This window comes from Pistacia vera, unplaced genomic scaffold, assembly GCF_008641045.1.
Source record: "Pistacia vera cultivar Batoury unplaced genomic scaffold, PisVer_v2 Contig35, whole genome shotgun sequence".
NCBI lineage: Eukaryota > Viridiplantae > Streptophyta > Magnoliopsida > Sapindales > Anacardiaceae > Pistacia > Pistacia vera.
In genome coordinates, this window is record NW_022196168.1 from 187,501 (window position 1) to 212,718 (window position 25,218).

Genomic DNA, 25,218 nt, shown 5'->3' on the forward strand with positions numbered 1-25,218 from the left:
TTTCACCAATAAGAAGCTTAAAAATATCCTTTCTTTATTGGAAATTTAATTGACGCAAAACGTTATTGTTTGTTTTATTTTATTTTATTTTTATGAACTGTTGTCAATTTTGAAAGGTTTGGAACAAAAATAAATAATTGAAGTGATTTTTGTTCAAGAGCTGAAAGTGTTTTTGTTTTGAGAGGAATACTTTGTCGGCGAGGTTGCTTTTGAAGAAAAGAAATTGGAGTGTTTTCTTAAGATAAATTGGCAGTTGAAGCGCTTTTTGAACAAGCCCTTATTCTGGAGCATTTCTTTTTGATTAGAAAAGCACTTGAAGTGGTTTTTAGAAGAAGAAGAATTGGTGCTTTTCTAGGAAGCTGTATTAAAAATGTTAGTTTTCTAAAATTTGGCTTTAGTGTTCGCTTAAGATATAAAAGTAGTTGAAGTGCTTGATGGTGAAAAAGTTCTTATTGCATGACAAAGGGCAAAGGTGTTGAAGTAGTTTCGAGGAATATTTCAAGGGTGCCTTTTGATAAGTGCTTTGTTCTGGACAAGTACTTTCTGGATAGAAAAGGCGCTTCAAGTAGTTTTTGGACTACTTCCTTGGTGCTTTTTGAGGAAGTTCTGTTGAAGAAACGCCCAATGGTAGTAATTCTGTAATGTTTGGCTGAAATGCAGTATTATTTCATTTTAGTGTGTGTTTTTTCTTGACTAATAGCCTTACTATCAGTGGGTAATCCTGAAATATTTCCACCTCAAAAGGAACCCGGCTCCAAACAATGCGTGACGTGTTACTTCCTTTCGAAGTAAAAGAAAACTGCTATCTCTATTTTCTTTAATATATAATTTTATTTTTTAATTTAAGAAGTAAATTAATTGGCAGTTTTTTTTTCTGGAAACAGTGTCGACAGGCTAAAATATCATATACCGGCAAGTAATGGCGGATGTTGAATTTCAATATGATGACTCTGCAGTATAAGAGAAATCAATTTTGGGCAATTTCCTATAATGTTAAAGGTTGGTGCCTTGCTCTGTCTCTAAATTTTCTATTTTTTTTGTCTCTGGAAGCGTAGACATATTTTGTTAATGTCTTAACAGAAATGCATAAAGAATGATATATTGTGTATATGAAGTAAAGGGTTTTTAGAGAGTTCAAACGTAGATGTCATACACTCATGCCGCTGGCAAGGTCTACCATTCATCAGCATTATTCTTTAATTAGAAATGTTTCTCATTTGCTATGAAAAACTGGCTCATAGACTCAAAATGCAGATGGTAAATAAAACTGAATTTCTATATAGGTTTATAGCTAGCTGCATCAAAGGTTGTTTCTTCAAACACTGTAGCAGTCCTTTTTGTATTGTTGGGTACCCTTGTCAAGAAAGACCCTAGGAAAATTCTTATAGCTTTGCTTCGAGGGATAGCAGTTTGCCTCTAACCAGGTTATGGCTATATGTCATCAGTTGTTTCAAAGCCAGTTGCACCTGATGAGTTAATGACCCTAGATAGGCACATTATTGTAAAGAACTATATTATATATTATACCTGTATTTTTAGTAAGTTTATGTGTGTTTGTCTCCTGTACTTGGTCAGGTATCTTTCCTCAATTTTTTCATTGTTAAACTGTGTGTTGTGGCATCATTTGTTGTGAGATTCAATCTCATTATTCTTGAAAGTATTGCTACAAATAAATATGTGTTATTACATGTAATGCATTTTTGCATACACAAGCGTGAACGTCTGATTGATAATCATTTGCTTACACAAGACAATAGGAGGCTGATTATTATCTACATAAAACACTCTATATTTAATTTAGTTGGTGTGACCACTGAATTTCTTGAGTGTGGTGTCACAATTGATGAGTTGAGTACTTGATGCAGTCTAAACGTTGTCATCTACGAGATGCTGATCCCCAAAAATTAAAATCTTTCAAGAGGAGGCATAGAAGTTGGTGGGTAAGCGATCAATGTCTTCCATAGTAATCACTATTATCCTTTTTTACTGGTTTTTGTATTGTTATTTGATTATATTGAACTTTTCATGAATGGTGTTTGGCCTCTCTTGACTGAATTTTCTGATTGCATATGAGAAGCTAGTAAAAGATACTAATCTGGAAATGCTTTCATTATATTGTTATGTTTCTATAGATATAGAGTTGCATGATGATGTGATTGGAATTTTATAAGTAATTGTATAATAAACCCAAAGATAATTTTTAGTTGTGCGGAGATGTTTTTATCTGAGTGTAATCGGAATGCTAAATAGAAGTAGTAAAAGGTTAATATGAATTTTATCTTCTTTATAGTAAACTTGCATTGTTCCAACTGCCAGTTATATTGCTTCTGAGTTCAGGCGGTATTCTTTTCATATTTTGCTTGATACGGTATTTGAGTCCCTTCTGATGTGCCAAGTATTAGATGAAAGACACTTGCTTTTCTTTATTAATTACTGCATTCTTTATTTAATTTGTTTACCTTTTAAATGTGATGTAGTTACTTCATTCTGAATGGGCTGGAGAGAGTTTTCGAGCTGTAATATTACCGAAGCAAACTCATGTAAGTAGGCCTTTTCGTTCTTAATATAGTTATGATGGTTAGCAGATGTAAGATTTGAACTTTGGGTGATGAACTTCATTAACCTAGGTGATGAACCTATTAACCAATGGTAGTATTTTGTGGTTAAGCAATGTTGTGATTTTTCAGCAGCATGACCAAATTTTCTTTTGTTTTGTATTTTGAATATGCATGGCTGATCTGAATTTTTTCTTTCTATTTCAGCCAATGAGTATGGTTCGGATTCCTTTCGTGATCGGCGAGAAGGATATACTAATAAAGCAGTTGTCTTGAGGTTCTATTCCTATATTCTACTTAGAAACTTTTGGACTGAATGAAGCTAAGAACTTGGACTGATAAAATTATTTACGGTTCTGACTGTACTCGGCACTCTAAAACACGTTTTAGTTTCAAGAAATTTGACTGGCCAAGTACAATTTGAAATGAGATTCCAATTGAAGACCCAGAACTTAATTAGATTAAGATCAATGATGCTGACTGTGGGCATATCTGGAAACTAACAAAAAGATACAGTAGTGGGATTCAGTCAACTGAAATAATAATAGATTAATGACCCAACATCCATGTTATTTTCATTTGGACGCAAATGCTCTCTTTGTTGTTGTGAAATCCATGATTTTAGTTCTTTGCTTCCAAAGAAGGGACATCATTTCCAACAAAGCGTGGTGCTTGATGATGGGTGGTATTGTTGGAATTTATTTTCTTTTGTCTGTATTACCATTCCATTCTTTTTTAACTGCAGCATATCTTCTTGTTGGTGGATGTCCAAATTCAGCAATATCCTTAAGGGTTTATCTGTAAGATACTTCGATTTTGGTTAAGTGCCATGTTTTATATGAGATGTTGCACTTCTGAATTTTCTTTTTCTGATTAAGTTCGGTTTTTGTTTCGTCTGGTCCCTTTTGACTGCTTGGAACTTAGTTAAGTCAATTTATTTGTTCGTTGTGGGTCTCATTGATCCCCATTCAGGTGTGTAAGAAAAGATCAATCCTCAGATCAGGTAAATGTATTACCTTCGTAATGGAAGTGCAAGGCTTGGTTTCTGGTAAGCAGTTAAAGTTTGATGGAGTATGCATTTTTGACTTCTGGTAAGGTAAATGAAGTAATATATTTTCTTCCTTATTCGAAGGTGCAAGGGAAGGAATAATTACTTCCAGTCGGCATTGTTTTAAAGGTATTGTGCTTTTACTTGTTTCTTCAAATGTGCTGATGCTTTTCACTTCTCTTGAGTCGTTTTTAATAACAGTCGGCTACCATTATCTTCTTTGGGGCTTATCTACCATCTCATTTTCAAATGAGCATGTGAGCTAATGTCGAAAACTATAATTCTACACGTATTTGAAAATCTAGCTCATATGGCGGAGGCTGGTAAAAGAGCTCTTGTCCAAAGTAGAGATTTATATTTCTTGTTGCCATCGTGGTTGGCCAGATGTTCCATTTAAAAGTTATTATTTCTATACCTTTTTAACTGGTTTTTTTCACTAATCTATTAAAAATTAGTTGGTGGAATTCATGATATATAGGCTAACTATTCCTTGAACATGCCTGTGGGTGTGTTAGTAAGATGTGTGTATAGAAATGGTTAGAGTATGGTGCTGGAGGAAGTTCTTTGATGTAACATTCTGTGTAAATTGCGAAACTCGTAAATCAGGAGGTCAATCCATTGGGCAAGTGAATTTAGAGTACGTTAGCTTTCTATTTCAATATTGCAGCAGGCTATATTAGAAGTGCTCTCCTCTGGTGGTTTAGCATAAATTTTCTTGTTTGGCAAAAGTTAGCATTTCATTTTGACATTGGAGAGCTATCGAGTGGTGCTCTCGTCTGGTGATGCCGCTCAAATTTTATTGTTTATCTCTTATTTCTACTTTATTGATAGGGCAATTGATATACAAAGTAATTCCAGATCGTACTTGTGAATTAAAGTTGGTTTTTTATTTATTTCTCCTTCCATCTTTGTCTCCTTGATACTCTTTTTGCTCCCTCTGTTATTCCTAGTGGCAGTGTTTACTAAAATTCTTGCTTGCTTCCATTGGGTATTCTTATCAACATTTCACCCCTTGGTTGGTAAAAAATCTTCCATATTTATTCCTCTTATTCTGTAGTTGCTGCGGGAAATGATCGTAGTTGCGCGGGAAATGATTTTATTTCTCACTTGCTGTTTGGCTACCCGTGGTGTATTTTATGTTGACCTTATCTCCTTATTAGAGGATATTATCTATGCTAGCTTCCAGTTGACATTGCTTTGATTAAGTTATTTTCTCCATTGGTTCAATTCTGGTTTAATCTGTCAAAGATTTCTTCTTGTGGGAGACGTAGGTATGAATCACCAATAAATGTAGATGTGCTCAGTATATGGTAAATGGTATATTAAACTCAGGATAAATCCTTTTTTGCCTAACCTTAATTTACAAAATTGCTGTTGAAAGGATTATTGAGGATCTCCTCAGAATTTGTTCTAAAGTATTAAAGTTTTGTTATTTTAAATATAAATAAAATGTAGATTGATTATAACGTTTTCGTAGAGGAGATTAAAAGCAACATTTATGTCTTTTTACTCGCATCTGTGAAGATGGAGTGTATCCCTGCAGCTTTATGTGACATCTTAGATGATATTCAACTTGAACAAATAAAAGGGGAAAATGGAGCATATGTATAAGTATTGATGGATTATTGTTTATGCATGTGTTTTTTAACCTTTTATTTGGCCGAAGTTCTCTCGGATTCATATAATTTCATACATATTTGTTTCTGTTGTATATGGGCTCGTTGATCTCTTTTTTGTGCTACTTAATTTCTGTTTGTTATCAGGCCCTGTTGACACTAATGATCATGAGATTTATGACAATTTAACATGCTGCTATGGGGAAAAATATGAGAAGGAAAAGGGAGCTGTTGGCTCACAGCTGGTGGGTGAACGGGCAAAAATTATTCTTGATGAAGCGGGACTTGTCTCTTTCACTCGTCTTCAATGTCTACAACATATTGGTACTTATTATTTCACTAGTTTATTTTATTTTTTATTTAAATATTTTGTTAACTAACAATTTGGTAAAGTTTTTGAAAGAACAACTTTTGAGAAGATTGTTGATTAGGAGAAGCAAAGTTTAGTGTGCTTCTCCATGCCTTTATATGCTAATAAAGTCTCACTATGTGTCTATATAGGCAAAGGGTCTATTTGTGCTTCTATGCAGGTGGAATTTAGAATTCTTAGTAAACTGAATGATATAGAAGTATTAAATTAGCCATCTTGGCTCAATTGGATTTGGCTTTCTGGATCAAACGGTTTATGCGAAAATAGCCACTAAAGGCTTTTTCTTTTTGAAAAATGTTACTGTCCTAAGTTTTTTGCACACGTATCCAAATGTTGAAGTGAACTGACTAAAATGCCCACTTAAAAAACTTTTATGGGATATCTTTGTAAATATGAGGAGTATTTTATCGCTTGACTTCAATAGATGGGTTTATGTAGAAAAAAATATTGACATTAATTAACAAAGATACCTTAAAATGGCTATTTTCGCTTAAAACCTAATTCAAAGGAGGAATCAGGCCCTGGAAAATTAACTCTTGGGCAGTTGCTCTTGCAAAGCATACCTTTATTGGTGATTGATGATTCCTCCTCCTCCTTATTTCTTCCAGCTAAGATGTAGGAAAGCCAAAGTCCTAGAAGAATTTAATTTATTGGGAAGTAGCTTAATACATGACATTATCACTGGTGTATTATGTGTCAATCATCTTTTATCCCCTGACCCATAGCCATGAAGTCGTGGTTTCAACTCTTTAAGGCAGCAAGGATGGCATGGGTCATTCCTAAGCTTGAGTTTGTGTGTCTCAAGTTTTGGAGGATTTGTGTACTTCGGAAGAAAAAGCAAAGATTTTATGGAGATGTGAATGATGACAATTTCTGAGTACTATGGTTGAAAAGGAATGGAAGGATATTTGAGGATGAGATAGAGGGGGAGTGGCTTTAGTGGCATAGAATTTGTTTGGTGTCTTTATGGGCATACTTGTTGGGAATAAAAAGCAAAGATTTATGGAGATGCGAGGGATGAAATTTTTTTGGAACCATGGTTGAAAAGAAAAAAAGGTATTTGAGGATGAGATAGAAGGGGAGAGTGGCTTCTAGTGGCATAGAATTTGTTTGGTGTCTTTATGGGCTTCTGTGCCAAGGAATTTCAGGATCTTCTTTATTTTTCATTTTCGAAAACTGGGAGGCTATCGGTACTAACATGTGCATTTGATTAGTGTATGGGCTCATACTAGAGAGACCCTTTAACTGCTTCTGATTGTAAATCTTTGGACCACTGGTTGTCATAACAATTTTGTATTTTATTTTTCATGGTAATAGATATCATGTTGTTTCTTATTAAAACAGTTAATAACTATCTGTGTTAATTCTCTAACTAAAATTTTAGGGGAGCACTTCAACCTGTATGGATGGACTCAGAAAAGAAAGTATTATGTTGTAAGTTTTTCTCTACATCTATCAACCCCCTTGTTTCACTGAAAATTTATATCGCAATGAAGGTCTAAATATAAGTTTCTGAAGTTATTTTCTTTTTCTTCTTCAATCTTTCTTGGTAGGTTGTGAAACTGTTCTGAGGGATTACATCTTTCATCTTGATGCAATTACGACAAGTTCAATCTACTCATGTTAGATATGAACTGGCTTTTTCTAAATATGTTTACTTGTGTGCTTGTTTCAAATTGGACATTTAGTTGTGTTTCTATAAAGTGGAGATTGTCTCTCACATTTGGATTGTTTTTGGTTTCTTTCTTCAGCTTATGTTGCAGAAACTTTTCTCACTTATTGATCAGACTTCAGTGCCAGACAACCCAGACTCCTTGCAGAATCAAGAAATCTTTCCTGGTCACTTGATTACCATTTATCTTAAGGTAGTACCTTGATAGTGGACACTTTTGAAAGAAATGTCTTCTGTTATTAAAAGAATTTTTCAGCAGTAGGTGAGAACTAGAAAAATTGATGTGGATAAAAGAGGAGTCATTTAGTTTTCTTTCGAGGCAGGGAGGCTAAGTGTTAACTGATTTCATCCCACTCAATATAACTCAGCTATTGAGCGTGTAATCTCTGTGTTTTTTTGGTGATTAGATGATTTTATATTTCTTAAGAAACTATGATGTTACTTTTTTAACCTTTTTTTTTCCTGCTGTGGCATATGAAGTTTGCATTCTTATTGATGAAGCAGTAACTATTTTCTGATTTGTCTTATTTCATGTCATTTGAAGTGTCATATTGAATACAATTTGATTTTAATGCAATCACTTGTAGCCCAAAAGTTGCTTAGGGTGTTTGTGTTGACCTATAATTAATGCTAAGAATGTCTGCTATGATTTTTAGTCACTAAAGCATATTTTGTAGACACATATTTAACAACGGAGTATCTTTTGCTATATCATAATTATCCATAGATGTTATTATTGAAGTGTACTAATAAATATTTTGTCTCCAGGAAAAAAAAGAAGATTGGCTACTCATAATTATCCATAGATGTATATTATTGAAGTGTACTAATAAATAATTTTTGTCTCCAGGAAAAAATAGAAGATTGGCTACAGAAGGCAAGGAAACTTCTTCAAGATGAGTTGGAAAAGGGCAGCAAAACTTTTGATTTCTTAGCTTACGTCATATTTTCATAATTTTCTTCTTTAAAGTGTTTGCTCTCAGTTTTTCTTTTAAAATTTTGTACTCATTTATAAGCTTTTCCAGTTTATTGTTGTTGTCCTACTAGGTTTATGACTAACTTATGGTAGAAATAAGATTTATTGCGGTTACAATATTTCTTTAAAAAAACATGGTGCTTTTGCAATAACTTATAATATTGAGCACCCTTCCTAGCTACTGACTAATCATAGAGATTCTTCCTCAGTGTCATATTTCTACATGCCAATGTTTTTCAAAATGAATAACCAGTGAAAGAGCCCATTTTGCTCTTTGATTGCATCAGAGATCAATAGGGCAGGCATGGCAATTCATAATAAATGATACTGCAATTACATTTTTCAAGAGGAGTGACCATGTCCTTCAGATGCCAAAATATCTTTATCAACTTATGTTGCCTCATTTGATTAATTTAAGGAATTTTTGTTTTCTTAAGTAGTGCCCAAATGTCCTTTCTGCCTTCTGGTTTGATTCCGGTCAGGAGAATGCCTAGTCACCCATCGTCTCCTTTGAAATAGCATGATTTAAACTCTTGCCTGAAATTTTGCCTGGAATTTGACCTACATTAAGAGTGCTCTATGAAATTCTTTCTTACAAATTAAACAACATTCTAGTTGAATGGAAAAGCCATGAGATTTGGTGAATAATATTTGCTATTATATTCTAGTACAATGATTTCTGGAAGCATCTTGGAGTGTTACACCTACACAAGAGATTCTCAAGTTTAAACTGTGCATAGTTTATATCTCCTTTGTTTATTTTCAAACTGACGCTGCCACATTGCTGTTTGAGATGATGCAGTAGCAAATATAAAGAAAGTCATTGATAAAAATCCTTCGAGGAGCTCAGTGCAGCGATTGAGGCTTTGTTGAAAACGGGAAGAATGGTTACCCAATCAGGACTAGATTTACAGCAGGTAATGAATTTTGGTGATAGCTCTCAATTTTTCATTCAAGTATTTTAAAGAGTGTTCATGCTTGGTATTGTAACCTTTCCTTGGTGAAATATGTTTGCTTTTTAGTTAACTTATGCTTCCGTTGAACAAATTCTGCTTCTAGTTAGCATTTTTATATTTCATCATCAAAATAGGAAATGCTTTTTGTCGTCAAGAATAATTGTACAATCTTATTGTTATTTAGTTGGGTGAGAATAAAGCAGAAATACACATTGAACAGTTCAATCATAATTTTTAAGCATGAAACGATATGCCTTTCTTTGGTTTTGCTTTTGTCCAGTAAGGAGGTAAAATGGTGGTAATGCATTTAAAGGGGATAGCTGAAGACATTGCATGCATATATATTATTTTATTTTGTACCCAATTTCCTTTTAGTCAGCATTATGTTGTGTTACGCTTCGATAATCCTTAATTTGGTTCTTTTGTTCCATCAGAGAGTGGTTACACAGTTCAGGCAGAGAGGCTTAACTTTTTACGTTTCATTTCATTCTTTCGTCTGTGCATCGAGGGGCTTCATTTGCTGGGCTTGCTACAACCAGTGTACGGAAGTTGCTACCTGAGTGAGTATCTATTGCCAATTTATCCAGCAATTATATTTGTTTCTGAAGTCTAATATTTCTTTGTTTATCCTATAACAGATCTTGGGGTTTCCTTTGTCCTGTGCACACGCCTGATGGGGAGCCATGTGGATTGCTGAACCATATGACTTCTATGTCGTAAGGCCTATTTCTTTCTTCTTATTTGTTTTTTGTTTAAATTTGCATATGTTATCACTTCCACACTGATAGGAGCTCTGCAGCTAAAGTCCCTTGTTGTTCTACCACCACTTATTCCTGTGATGACAAAATGAGCCATACTGAAGTAATTCAGTGGTCTTAAGTTGTTAACAATACTAGTAACCGTGGCAATTCTTTACTTGGGGATCATTTACTAGTTACAGGAATAGAGTATGGGTGGAGACAGTGTAATTTGGGGTGCAGGGCGCAAACCTAGGTACTGGGACAAAATTGAGTTGCATATAGAGATTAGTCTAAAGGTGGCCTGATTGCGTTTGTGCCGAGGCAAGCCTCAGCAGCTTGGTTCAGTTGCAATCTTTGTTACTGATGTTTGACTATACTTTTATTTCTTGTCAATGGGCTGACGTCTATTTCTTCTATAATTCTATGTATTTCAGGAGTTACATAATATTTGATTCACATGGAAATGTCAGAGATTTTTCAAAAATAAGATCGTCTATTCTCAGTGTTCAATTGGGGTTGGGATGATGCCCTCAGCAAGCTTGTTAAAGCTGGTCCTCCTGCAGCTCTATCTGTTCTTTTAGATGGTCGTGTTGTTGGTGCTATACCTTCAAGTGAAGTTGGAAAGTTGTTGTCTATTTAAGGAAACTGAAAGGCTGCTGCTTCAGTGGTATGTTCAATTCTATCCCAATTGCTTTCTTTCTCAATATATTTTATTATTTTATAAAAATTTGCAGATTCCTGATGATCTGGAAGTGGGATATGTTCCTTTGAGCATGGGTGGAGCATATCCTGGTTTATACCTGTTTACATCTCCTCCTAGATTTGTTCGGCCAGTTAGAAATATATCTCTCCTTCCTGAGGAAAGTCAAAAAATTGAACTCATTGGGCCATTTGAACAGGTGAATACAGAAGATATACATTTCATATCCTATAAATATGTCTGAGAGAATCTTGAAATTTAGTCATCCGGTAGATCCTTATCTAGAGATGGGACACCATATACTAGTTCTTAACATATATATATTGTATATTAGGTCTTATGGAGATAAGTTGTCTGATGGTGGAAATGGAGGAAGAAGTAATGATTTTTCTGCAACTCATGAAGAAATTCATCCTACTGGGATGCTCAGTGTAGTTGCTAATCTCACACCTTATTCAGATCATAATCAGAGTCCACGTAACATGTATCAGTGTCAGGTATTTCCTGCATGTTGTTTGTAGTTATGTACTAATATTCTTGTGTCTTGCCATTCTGCAGCTTGATGTTTAATATTCGACTTTCCTAATCTTTTATTATGCAGATGGCAAAGCAAACAAGGGTTTCTCATTACAAGCTATTAGAACCGTGCAGATCAGAAATTGTACCATTTCAGGTCTGGTTCAATATGTTTTCTTCCTCTCATTTCTTTTTTTCTTTTTTTGTGATGGAGCTCATTGATGCCTAGACTTAGTTACATTATGATGTGAGAGTTACAAATTTATTGATCTTGTTCTCTTAGAGGAGGGCAATAAGACATGGTCTTGTAGTTGATCTGTGTTGTAGTTGTGCCCATATATGGAGTGGAGAGCACAATTATTTTTCATCTTATGTGTATTTAAATCTTCACAAAATCTTAGAACGCTCAACTAGGAGAGCAGGAGGCAGAAGTTTGACGGAAAAATATGAAGGGATTTGTATGGAAGGAAAAAAAAGGTCAATGAACAAGTATATAGATGTTGTAGCATTGAACATGTTGAGGTTTTCTCAACTCACAAGCAATTTTTTTGATCCCTTTATATCAAGGTTTGTAGAAGCTTGCTCAATGGCTACAATGCTTGCTCAAGTTGGATAATATGCAGTTACTCCTGTTAAGCACTAAATGATAGTCTCTATGACACAGCCCTTTGTGTTGGGTTGAGAGTCTATGGATTTTTGTTGCCACTTCAGCAATATTTCTACCTAAGGTGCACTATCTTTGGCGATAATCATACATATCACCTTAATTGGTTGATATGGGTACTGAAAATTACTGAGCTTCTTGCTAAAACTTCATCAATCATTTGTGATGTTCCTCAGGTTGACTGATGTTGGATGAAGCAAAAAGTTAAACCATTTAAATTCTTAAGTCATATTCTTGCATTTTCTGTGTAAAGCTTGTGGTCCAACATCTTTCAGATACAACAAACTATTTTATTTAAATGGATCTATATACTGCATTCAGCAAATTGTTTCATTGTCATAATGTGGTTTATGCTTTTTCCTCCACTCGCACTCTTGTAACAAATATTCTCTAGGAAATTGACAGACTCCTCAAACCCCATTGTGCGCACAAGCACTTATACAAAGTACAGCATAGACGAATATCCAACTGGGACAATGCAATGTTGCAGTGCTGGCGTACACGGGTAAGAATTTTAGATAAGTACATGGGGCTAATTTTATGGTCTTAATACCATAAATCTAATATCTTTACGTCATTTAGGTATGATATGGAGGATGCCATGATCTTAAACAAGTCATCTGTGGATCGTGGGATGTGCCATGGACAAATATACAGGTTTGTCTTTATGTCCATGTGGTGTAACCTTAAAGAAGTTTAGCTTTTTGAGCAGTATGTGCTCTAATGAGAAAAAAATCCAATGAAAGGATATGCATTTATGAGAAAATAATGATATTTTATTTTTATATCTCTTTGACGTTACTTTAAGTGAGCTTTTGAAGAATAATTACAATATGAGGTAAATTCATAAAATGATATGCACTTATGAGAGAAAAAATAATCATCAGATATACTATTTTTTTATTTTATTTTGGGTTGTTAGGTAAATGAAATCAAAACCCACCAGCTGGAAGTAACTCCTTATTCATTTGATATAATAGTCAAATATATTCTAATATCAGTGCAGGGGTACCTACATTATCTTAAGAAGAAACTAACGTTAACCTATATGATGCTTTTTTTTGCAGACGGAAACTATTGACTTAGCTGATGATGGCAGCAGGTCAGATCGAAGCCAAAGAGCCTTAGAAGGAATAGAGATAATAAATCTATGCACTCTGTGATTGATTCAGATGGACTTCCTATGTTGGTCAGGTTAGCATTAAAGTTCTGTTGTTTTCTCTTCCTTTTTGTGAGTAAGTTGTATTTTTTATTCATTTATTCTTGATGAATTTTGTGATAACTGATATTCAGTTGATACATCGGGTGAACCATACTGTAGCATTTAGATAGGACAACAAACTCATGGAGATCAACAGCCGAAAAGGTCGAAACTGTCTTTGTTGACTATGTCGCTGTTGATATGAAAAACAGCAAGAACCTTCTTCAAAAGGTAATGGATGTTCATTCATCTAGACCATATTTTAAAGAAAATAGGGTAATGCATGGTATGATGTTTGAGAAGTTTTTCTTGCGTTCTGAAATTTTTTGTTATATTCCCTGCCAAAATTTTCGCTTTAAAACCATCAATGGTTACTTGCCACTGTTCTGACATCCTGGGCTAAGGTTAGTCAACAATTTTGTTGCTTTGCTCATGGTTCTGGTGATAGGCTTAAAGAACTTGAACTCTAGTTTGCTCCTTTATATTGGTATTGTTCTCTTGGGTTTATTGAAACAGATTTGGTGTTAGTTTTATGATAATTCTTTTAGGAGAGAAATAAATACAAAAGAATGTTTCAAAATCTGAATGTTCCAGTAATAAGAGCTTTTAGGCGTCATCAGATGATTTGGGTCTGGTACCTGGGGGAAAATATAAATTGAAAATAATACATTTTGTTATTTGAAAACTGGGGGTACTTATAGTTCTAATTGCACTTATATGTCATTAATTGTGAAGCTTTCATACTTGGGATTACTTTCCATTGTCATGAATTATATTTCATATGCTTTTTATGATGTCACCTTATATCTCCCTCTGTCTTTTCCTCTCTATATTGCAGGCTAATATACGGTTCCGACATACTAGAAATCCTATTATTGGTGATAAATTTAGCAGTAGACATGGGCAGAAAGGTGTTTGCTCCCAATTGTGGCCAGATATTGATATGCCATTTTCTGGAGTACAGGAATGCGTCCAGATTTGATTATCAATCCACATGCGTTTCCTTCTAGAATGACATTGCTATGCTTTTGGGTCTGTTGCTGCTAAGGTACTCCTGTTTTGGGAATGAAATCTGATTCATAATATTTTGATCTGTATGAGATATTTTATATAATTTTTAATCGTTTTAAAAGAAAAAAGGTGGAAAGTAGCTGTATGACAAAAAATATTTGTAGAAACCTTTGGAAGTGATTTCAATAGTTAACATAGTTCCAGAACTCAAGTAGGCCGTAAGTAAAGGAGAGAAAGGTGAAATGCGACTGGGTGGGCCAGACGAGTCTTAATCTATATACAGTATGTATATTTGGTTGGATATATGCTTGGAATGATGCTTACTGCCATGTTGTCGCGGGAGGTGCCTTACATGGAAAATTTATGGATGCAACGCCATTTGCAAATTCAGTTAAGAAAGCCAATGGAGAGGCTGGAGGAATCTAAATCACTTGCGATGAGTTTGGTGAAATTGAAGACTGTGGCTTAATTATCATGGTGTGGAGGTATTATACAGGGGTTTATGGAACTGAACTGACATGGTGAAATTTTTATTGGACCAGTCTATTACAGCGGCTTCGGCACATGGTTTCAGACAAATTTCAGGTAACAAACTTTGCTTTCCTTTTATGTTAATAATTTTCTTGGCTGAGTTTTTTTTTTACCTCTTCGATTTTATCAAATGTACAAGGCTACTTTAGAGGTGGTTTTAAGGCTAATGAATTATGGTTGCCAGAGGTTAACAGTCTTGACCCTTGCGGTTGGCATATGCAGGTTCGGTCCACTGGAACAATCGACAAAATCACCCGGCAGCCAATCAAAGGAAGAAAGCGTGGTGGAGGTATCCGTTTTGGAGAAATGGAACGAGATTCCATGCTTGCTCATGGGGCAGCATATTTGTTGCATGATAGGCTTCATACATGTTCTGATTATCATGTTGCCGATGTATGCTCCATTTGTGGAAGTATGCTTACAACTTCATTTATTCAGCCCCAGAGGCGGGCAGTACGAGAGATCGGTGGGCTACCCCCTGCGAGAGCTCCCAAGAAGGTAACTTGTCATGCTTGCCAAACAAGTAAAGGAATGGAAACCGTTGCCATGCCTTACGTTTTCAGGTACCTGGCTGCCGAGCTAGCTGCCATGAACATAAAAATGACCCTTCAGCTAAGTAACGGAGCAGAGGTCTAATATCGGTTGATTGTAGAGTGTGTACCATGTCAAAACTCTACACCTTGCTCGGAGAATTGCATTCATTAGCTTTGGTTCATTCCAGCAAACATAATTCCAAGGGGAGCGATGTCAATCCCATGCTATCGCTATGATCTGTGGCTGCTTAGGAGATGCTGTAATTTATGCCGTGATTTTTGTTGTATGATTAATTTTAATTTATAGCTGAAATAGGTAGGTAGGTAGGTTCGATTTGTAAGGTCTTATTCTTATATTGTTTTCTGAGCTTTGCTTGATGCAGGTTTTGTAATTTATCAAGTACTAATTGTAATTTGTAACTCTTCTAATTAATTGAAATCACAATATTATTTTTGGATAATGTTTGCTACCTTTAGGATTTAATTGAATATAAAGTTTAACTTTTATAATTAAACTAGTAAAAATAAACTTTTATATATCGTATGGGATTGGGATATATGGATTGGTCGTGTACGTAACTACATATCTGATATCCCTTGAATTGAGTAAGACTGAAGTGATCCTATTGGTCCCAATTTCTTATTTTTAATCTTATTAGCCCTTTATTATTATTTTCTGCATTATAGATTTATTCTTTATGAAAATTGTTGAATAGGTAGGACTTAATAGATTATACCGTGGCGTAATTGATTTGAAAAGTGAAAACATTAACCCTACATTCATTTTCAAAAAATAAATAAGATGAAATTTATACAATGGAAAGAGTTTGATGAATAGCATATAATACAATAGAATCATTGGTTTTTTCCCTCGTTCTTCAATCTTCTAATAATTTACAATTCTTATATGATTTTTTTTTTTTTTTTGGTTATCTGACATTATAATAACAGTATACACCTTGATTAACATATAATATAATCATCACTAAATAAACAAGTCTTACAATGTTTTAAATTAAAAGATCACATAAAAAGCAAGGAATGTAGGGTCAAAAATATACCTGGCAAACTGGTGGACCAGATGGGTATGGCCTGAGTAACTACAGTACGGGTCAAACGGGTGAAAATTGTGAACGGGTAAAGGAAACGTATCACCCTTACTTGGTTATGTGGGTATGGCCGTATGGGTGGACCCATGGATCACCCGTTTCCCAAATCTAAATTTAACATTTTAATTTTTTCCCAAATTTGTTTTAGTTGCTAAGATTTGTTNCTTTATATCTCCTTTGTTTATTTTCAAACTGACGCTGCCATCATTGCTGTCTGAGATAATGCAGTAGCAAATATAAAGAAAGTCATTGATAAAAATCCTTCGAGGAGCCTCAGTGCAGCAATTGAGGCTATGTTGAAAACGGGAAGAATGGTTACCCAATCAGGACTAGATTTACAGCAGGTAATTGACATTCTGGTGATAGCTCTCAATTTTTCATTTCAAGTATTTTAAAGAGTGCTTCATGCTTGGTATTGTAACCTTTCCTCTTGTTGAAATATTTTGTGCTTTTTAGTTACTTATGCTTCCTGTTGAACAAATTCTGCTTCTAGTTAGCATTTTTTATATATTCATCATCAAAATAGGAAATGCTTTTTGTCGTCAAGAATAATTGTACAATCTTATTTGTTATTTAGTTGGGTGAGACTTAAAGCAGAAATACACATTGAACAGTTCAATCATAATTTTTAAGCATGAAACGGATATGCCTTTCTTTGGTTTTGCTTTTGTTCCAGTAAGGAGGTAAAATGGTGGTAATGCATTTAAAGGGGATAGCTGAAGACATTGCATGCATTATATATTATTTTTATTTTGTACCTAATTTCCTTTTAGTCAGCATTATGTTGTGTTACGCTTCGATAATCATTAATTTGGTTCTTTTGTTACATCAGAGAGCTGGTTACACAGTTAAGGCAGAGAGGCTTAACTTTTTACGTTTCATTTCATTCTTTCGTGCTGTGCATCGAGGGGCTTCATTTGCTGGGCTTCGTACAACCAGTGTACGGAAGTTGCTACCTGAGTGAGTATCTTATTGCCAATTTATCCAGCAATTTATATTTGTTTCTGAAGTCTAATATTTTCTTTGTTTATCCTATAACAGATCTTGGGGTTTCCTTTGTCCTGTGCACACGCCTGATGGGGAGCCATGTGGATTGCTGAACCATATGACTTCTACTTGTCGTAAGGCCTTTCATTTCTTTCTTCCTTATTTGTTTTTTTGTTTCAAATTTGCATAAGTTATCACTTCCACACTGATAGGAGCTCTGCAGCTAAAGTCCCTTGTTGTTCTACCACCTACTTATTTCCTGTGATGACAAAATGAGCCATACTGAAGTAATTCAGTGTACTAAAAAACTTTTATGGGATATCTTTTGTAAATCATGAGGAGTATTTTATTCGCTTGACTTCAATAGATGGGTTTATGTAGAAAAAATATGACATTAATTAACAAGATACCTTAAAATGGCTATTTTCGCTAAAACCCTAATTCAAAGGAGGAATAGGCCCTGGAAATTAACTCTTTGGGCAGTTGCTCTTGCAAAGCATACCTTTATTGGTTGATTGATGATCCTCCTCCTCCTTATTTCTTCCAGCTAAGATGTAGGAAAGCCAAGTTCCTAGTAAGAATTTAATTTAATTTTGGGAAGTAGCTTAATACATGACATTATCATGGTGTATATGTGTCAATCATCTTTTATCCACTGACCCATAGCCATGAAGTCGTGGTTTCCTCTTTAGGCAGCAAGGATGGCATGGGTCATTCCTAGCTTGAGTTTGTGTGTCCAAGTTTTGGAGGAGTGTGTACTTGGGAAGAAAAAGCAAAGATTTTGGAGATGTGAATGATGACAATTTCTGAGTACTATGGTTGAAAAAGAATGGAAGGATATTTGAGGATGAGATAGAAGGGGAGAGTGGCTTCTAGTGGCATAGAATTTGTTTGGTGTCTTATGGGCTACTTGTTGGGAAAAAAAGCAAAGATTTTATGGAGATGTGAGGATGAAATTTTTTTGGAACCATGGTTGAAAGGAAAAAAAGATTTGAGGATGAGAAGAAGGGGAGAGTGGCTTCTAGTGGCATAGATTTGTTTGGTGTCTTTATGGGCTTCTGTTGCTAAGGAATTTCAGGACTCTTCTATTTTTCATTTTCGAAAACTGGGAGGGTATACGGTACTAACATGTGGATGTGTATAGGGTCATACTAGAGAGACCCTTTAACTGCTTCTGATTGTAAATCTTTGGACCACTGGTTTGTCATAACAATTTGTATTTTATTTTCATGGTAATAGATATCATGTTGTTTCTTATTAAAAACAGTTAATAACTATCTGTGTTAATTCCAACTAAAATTTTAGGGGAGCACTTCCAACCTGTTATGGATGGACTCAGAAAAAAAAAGTTATATTGTTGTAAGTTTTTCTACTATCTATTCAAACCCTTGTTTCACTGAAAATTTTACTTCGCAATGAAGGTCTTAAATATAAGTTTCTGAAGTTATTTTCTTTTCTTCTTCAATCTTCTTTGGTAGGTTGCTGAAACTGTTCTGGGGATTACATCTTTGGTCATCTTGATGACAATTACGACAAGTCAATCTACTCATGGTAGATTAACTGTCTTTTTCTAAAAATGTACTTTGTGTGCTTGTTTCAAATTTGGACATTTAGTTGTGTTCTTATAAAAGTGGAGATTGTCTTCACATTTGGATTTGTTTTGGTTTCTTTCTTCGATTTATGTTGCAGAAACTTTTCTCACTTATTGATCAGAATTCAGTGCCAGACAACCAGACTTGCAGAATCAAGAAATCTTACTTCCTGGTCACTTGATTACCATTTATCTTAAGGTAGTACCTTGATAGTGGACACTTTTGAAAGAATGTCTTCTGTTATTAAAGAATTTTTCAGCAGTAGGTGAGAACTAGAAAAATTGATGTGGATAAAAGAGGAGTCATTTAGTTCTTTTGAGGCAGGGAGGCTAAGCTGTTAACTGATTTCATCCCACCTCAATATAATCAGCTATTGAGCTGTTTAATCTCTGTGTTTTGTGGGAAGATGATTTATATTTTCTTAAGAAACTATGATGTTACTTTTTTAACCTTTTTTTCCTGCGTGGCATATGAAGTTGTATTTTATGTGAAGCAGTAACTATTTTCTGATTGTCTTATTATGCATTTGAAGTGTCGTAAATTTGAAAACAATTTGTATTTTAATGCAATCACCTTGTAGCCCAAAAAGTTGCTTAGTGTGGTTTGGTTGACCTATAATTAATGCTAAGAATGTCTGCTTATGTTTTTAGTCACTAAAGCATTATTTGTAGCACAATATTTAAAACGGAGTATCTTTTGCTATATTGTAATTATCATGGATGTTATTATTGAGGTGTAATAATAATAATTTTGTCTCCAGGAAAAAATAGAAGATTGGCTACAGAAGGCAAGGAAAACTTCTTCAAGATGAGTTGGAAAAGGGCAGCAAACTTTTGATTTCTTAGCTGTACGTCATATGTTTCATAATTTCTTCCTTAAGTGTTTGCTCTCAGTTTTTCTTTTAAAATTTTGTACTATTTTAAGCTTTTCCAGTTTATTGTTGTTGTCCTACTAGGTTATTATACAATTATGGTAGAAATAAGATTTATTGCGGTTACAATATTCTTTAAAAAAACATGGTGCTTTTTGCAATAACTTATAATATTGAGCACCCTTCCTAGCTACTGACTAATCATAGAGATTCTTCCTCAGTGATCATATTTCTACAATGCCAATGTTTTACAAAATGAAACCAGTGAAAGAGCCCATTTTGCTCTTTGATTGCATCAGAAGATCAATAGGGCAGGCATGGCAATTCATAATAAATGATACCGCAATTACATTCTTTTCAAGAGGAGTTGCCATGTCCTTCAGATGCAAAATATTTTTATCAACTTGTGTTGCCTCATTTGATTAATTAAGGAATTTTTGTTTTCTTAAGTGTGCCCAAATGTCCTTTCTGCCTTTGGTTTGATTCCGGTCAGGAGAATGCCTAGTCAACCAATGTCTCCTTTGAAATAGTATGATTTAAACTCTTGCCTGAAATTTTGCCTGGAATTTGACCTTACATTAAGGTGCTCTATGAAATTCTTTCTTACAAATTAAACAACATTCAGTTGAAGGAAAAGCCATGAATTTGGTGAATAATATTTGCTATTATATTCTAGTACAATGATTTCTGGACTGCACTTGGAGTGTTACACCTACACAAGAGATTCTCAAGTTTAAACTGTGAGCATACTTTATACCTTTGTTTATTTTTTTTTGTGTAAGAAAAGATCAATCCTCAGTATCAGTTAAATTGTATTACCTTCGTAATGGAAGTGCAAGGCTTGGTTTCTGGTAAGCAGTTAAAGTTGGACTTGGAGTGATGCATTTTTTGACTTCTGGTAAGGTAAATGAAGTAATATATTTTCTTCCTTTATTTGAAGGATGCAGGGGAAGGAATACTTACTTCCAGTCGGCATTGTTTTAAAGGTATTGTGCTTTTTACTTGTTTCTTCAAATGTTTGCTCATGCTTTTCACTTCTCTTGAAGTCGTTTTTAATGTAACAGTCGGCTACCATTATCTTCTTTGGGGCTTATCTACCTTCTCATTTTCAAATGAACATGTGAGCTAATGTCGAAAACTATAATTCTACACGTATTTGAAAATCCTAGCTCATTATGGTGGAGGCTGGTAAAAGAGCTCTTGTCCAAAGTAGAGATTTATATTTCTTGTTGCCATCGTGGTTGGCCAGATGTTCCATTTAAAATGTATTATTTTCTATACCTTTTTAATTGGTTTTTTTCACTAATCTATTAAAAATTAGTTGGTGGAATTCATGATATATAGGCTAACATATTTCTTGAACATGACTGTGGTGTGTTTAGTAAGATGTGTGTATAGAACTGGTTAGAGTATGGTGCTGGAGGAAGTTCTTTGATGTTAACATTCTGTGTAAATTGCAAAACTCATAAATCAGGAGGTCCAATCCATTGGGCAAGTGAATTTAGATGTACGTTAGCTTTCCATTTCAATATCGCAGGGCTGTATTAGAAGTGCTCACCTCTGGTGGTTTAGCATAAATTTTCTTGTTTGGCAAAAGTTTAGCATTTCATTTTGACATTGGAGAGCTATCGAGTGGTGCTTTCGTTTGGTGATGCCGCTCAAATTTTCTTGTTTATCTCTTATTTCTACTTTATTGATAGGGCAATTGATATACAAAGTAATTCCAGATCGTACTTGTGAATTAAAGTTGGTTTTTTATTTACTTTCTCCATCCATCTTTGTCTCCTTGATACTCTCTTTGCTCCCTTTGTTATTCCTATGGGCAGTGTTTACTAAAATTCTTGCTTGCTTCCATTGGGTATTCTTATCAACATTTTCACCCCTTGGTTGGTAAAAAATCTTCCATATTTATTCCTCTTATTCTGTAGTTGCTGCGGGAAATGATCTGTAGTTGCTGCGGGAAATGATTTTACATTACTCACTTGCTGTTTGGCTACCCGTGGTGTATTTTATGTTGACCTTATCTCCTTATTAGAGGATGTTATTTCTATAGGCTTCCAGTTGACATTGCTTTGATTAAGTTATTTTCTCCATTGGTTCAATTTCTGGTTTAAGTCTGTCAAAGATTTCTTCTTGTGGGAGACGTAGGTTATGAATCACCAATATAAATGTAGATGTAGCTTCATGTATGTGGTAAATGGTATATTAAACTCAGGATAAATCCTTTTTTTGCCTAACCTTAAATTTACAAAATTGCTGTTGAAAGGATTATTGAGGTTCTCCTCAGAATTTGTTCTAAAGTATTAAAAGTTTTGTTATTTTAAATATAAATAAAATGTAGATTGATTATAACATTTTCTTAGAGGAGATTAAAAGCAACATTTATGTCTTTTTACTTGCATCCGTGAAGATGGAGTGTATCCCTGCAGCTTTATGTGACATCTTAGATGATTATTCACACTTGAACAAATAAAAGGGGAAAATGGAGCATATGTATAAGTATTTGATGGATTATTGTTTATGCATGTGTTTTTTATAACCTTTTATTTGGCGCAAGTTCTCTCTTGGATTTCATATAATTTCATACATATTTGTTTCTGTTGTATATGGGCTCATTGATCTCTTTTTTGTGCTTACTTTTAATTTCTGTTTGTTATCAGGCCCTTGTTGACACTAATGATCATGAGATTTATGACAATTTAACATGCTGCTATGGAGAAAAATATGAGAAGGAAAAGGGAGCTGTTGGCTCACAGCTGGTGGGTGAACGGGCAAAAATTATTCTTGATGAAGTCCGGGACTTGTCTCTTTTCACTCGTTTTCAATGTCTACAACATATTGGTACTTATTATTTCACTAGTTTATTTTTATTTTTTATTTAAATATTTTGTTAACTAACAATCTTGGTAAATTTTTTGAAAGAACAACTTTTGAGAAGGTTGTTGATTAGTAGAGGGAAAGTTTAGTGTGCTTTCTCCATGCCTTTATATGCTAATAAAGTCTCACTCTGTGTCTATATAGAGCAAGGGGTCTATTTGTGCTTCTAGGCAGGTGGAATTTAGAATTTCTTAGTAAACTGAATGATATAGAAGTATTTAAATTAGCCATCTTGGCTCAATTGGATTTGGTTTTGCTGGATCAAAGGGTTTATGCGAAAATAGCCACTAAAGGCTTTTTCTTTTTTGAAAAATGTTACTGTCCTAAGTTTTTTGCACATGTATCCAAATGTTGAAGTGAACTGACTAAAATGCCCACTTAAAAAACTTTTATGGGATATCTTTTGTAAATCATGAGGAGTATTTTATTCGCTTGACTTCAATAGATGGGTTTAAGTAGAAAAAAATATCGACATTAATTAACAAAGATACCTTAAAATGGCTATTTTCGCTAAAAACCCTAATTCAAAGGAGGAATCAGGCCCTGGAAAGTTAACTCTTTGGGCAGTTGCTCTTGCAAAGCATACCTTTATTGGTGATTGATGATTCATCCCCCTCCTTATTTCTTCCAGCTAAGATGTAGGAAAGCCAAAGTTCCTAGTAAGAATTTAATTTAATTTTGGGAAGTAGCTTAATACATGACATTATCACTGGTGTATTATGTGTCAATCATCTTTTATCCACTGACCCATAGCCATGAAGTCGTGGTTTCAACTCTTTAAGGCAGCAAGGATGGCATGGGTCATTCCTAAGCTTGAGTTTGTGTGTCTCAAGTTTTGGAGGATTTGTGTACTTCGGGAAGAAAAAGCAAAGATTTTATGGAGATGTGAATGATGACAATTTCTGAGTACTATGGTTGAAAAGGAATGGAAGGATATTTGAGGATGAGATAGAAGGGGAGAGTGGCTTCTAGTGGCATAGAATTTGTTTGGTGTCTTTATGGGCATACTTGTTGGGGAATAAAAAGCAAAGATTTTATGGAGATGCGAGGGATGAAATTTTTTTGGAACCATGGTTGAAAAGGAAAAAAGGATATTTGAGGATGAGATAGAAGGGGAGAGTGGCTTCTAGTGGCATAGAATTTGTTTGGTGTCTTTATGGGCTTCTGTTGCTAAGGAATTTCAGGACTCTTCTTTATTTTTCATTTTCGAAAACTGGGAGGCTTATCGGTACTAACATGTGCATTTTGATTAGTGTATAGGGCTCATACTAGAGAGACCCTTTAACTGCTTCTGATTGTAAATCTTTTGGACCACTGGTTTGTCATAACAATTTTGTATTTTATTTTTCATGGTAATAGATATCATGTTGTTTCTTATTAAAAACAGTTAATAACTATCTGTGTTAATTCTCTAACTAAAATTTTAGGGGAGCACTTCCAACCTGTTATGGATGGACTCAGAAAAGAAAGTTATTATGTTGTAAGTTTTTCTCTACTATCTATTCAACCCCCTTGTTTCACTGAAAATTTTACTTCGCAATGAAGGTCTTAAATATAAGTTTCTGAAGTTATTTTCTTTTTCTTCTTCAATCTTCTTTGGTAGGTTGCTGAAACTGTTCTGAGGGATTACATCTTTGTTCATCTTGATGACAATTACGACAAGTTCAATCTACTCATGTTAGATATGAACTGTCTTTTTCTAAAATATGTTTACTTTGTGTGCTTGTTTCAAATTTGGACATTTAGTTGTGTTTCTTATAAAGTGGAGATTGTCTCTCACATTTGGATTTGTTTTTGGTTTCTTTCTTCAGCTTTATGTTGCAGAAACTTTTCTCACTTATTGATCAGACTTCAGTGCCAGACAACCCAGACTCCTTGCAGAATCAAGAAATCTTACTTCCTGGTCACTTGATTACCATTTATCTTAAGGTAGTACCTTGATAGTGGACACTTTTGAAAGAAATGTCTTCTGTTATTAAAAGAATTTTTCAGCAGTAGGTGAGAACTAGAAAAATTGATGTGGATAAAAGAGGAGTCATTTAGTTTTCTTTCTGAGGCAGGGAGGCTAAGCTGTTAACTGATTTCATCCCACCTCAATATAACTCAGCTATTGAGCTGTTTAATCTCTGTGTTTTTTTGGTGATTAGATGATTTATATTTTCTTAAGAAACTATGATGTTACTTTTTTAACCTTTTTTTTTCCTGCTGTGGCATATGAAGTTTGCATTCTTATTGATGAAGCAGTAACTATTTTCTGATTTGTCTTATTTCATGTCATTTGAAGTGTCATAAATTTGAATACAATTTGTATTTTAATGCAATCACCTTGTAGCCCAAAAAGTTGCTTAGTGTGGTTTGGTTGACCTATAATTAATGCTAAGAATGTCTGCTTATGATTTTTAGTCACTAAAGCATTATTTGTAGCACAATATTTAACAAACGGAGTTATCTTTTGCTATATTGTAATTATCCATGGATGTATATTATTGAGGTGTACTAATAAATAATTTTTGTCTCCAGGAAAAAATAGAAGATTGGCTACAGAAGGCAAGGAAACTTCTTCAAGATGAGTTGGAAAAGGGCAGCAAAACTTTTGATTTCTTTAGCTGTACGTCATATGTTTCATAATTTTCTTCCTTTAAAGTGTTTGCTCTCAGTTTTTCTTTTAAAATTTTGTACTCATTTATAAGCTT

At 34.4% G+C, this 25,218-nt stretch overlaps 2 protein-coding genes and 1 pseudogene across 2 annotated transcripts in view; all 3 read left to right on the forward strand.

Annotated features, from left to right (window-relative positions):
• LOC116139271 overlaps positions 1-15,550 on the forward strand; it is a 15,845-nt pseudogene extending 295 nt beyond the window's left edge.
• LOC116139248 (DNA-directed RNA polymerase I subunit 2-like) overlaps positions 2,763-25,218 on the forward strand; it is a 30,623-nt gene continuing 8,167 nt past the window's right edge. Inside the window, 8 exon segments of the mRNA XM_031424920.1 lie at positions 2,763-2,833; positions 20,423-20,499; positions 20,597-20,634; positions 22,309-22,489; positions 23,953-24,005; positions 24,129-24,202; positions 24,337-24,454; positions 25,046-25,133. Coding sequence (XP_031280780.1) covers positions 20,475-20,499; positions 20,597-20,634; positions 22,309-22,489; positions 23,953-24,005; positions 24,129-24,202; positions 24,337-24,454; positions 25,046-25,133 — 577 coding nt within the window. The 5' untranslated portion in view covers positions 2,763-2,833; positions 20,423-20,474.
• Positions 16,433-17,375, forward strand: LOC116139272 (DNA-directed RNA polymerase I subunit 2-like). Its single transcript, XM_031424954.1, has 3 exons — positions 16,433-16,542; positions 17,031-17,158; positions 17,240-17,375. The coding sequence occupies exons 1-3, from the start codon at positions 16,492-16,494 to the stop codon at positions 17,373-17,375; spliced, it is 315 nt and encodes a 104-aa protein (XP_031280814.1). The 5' UTR covers positions 16,433-16,491.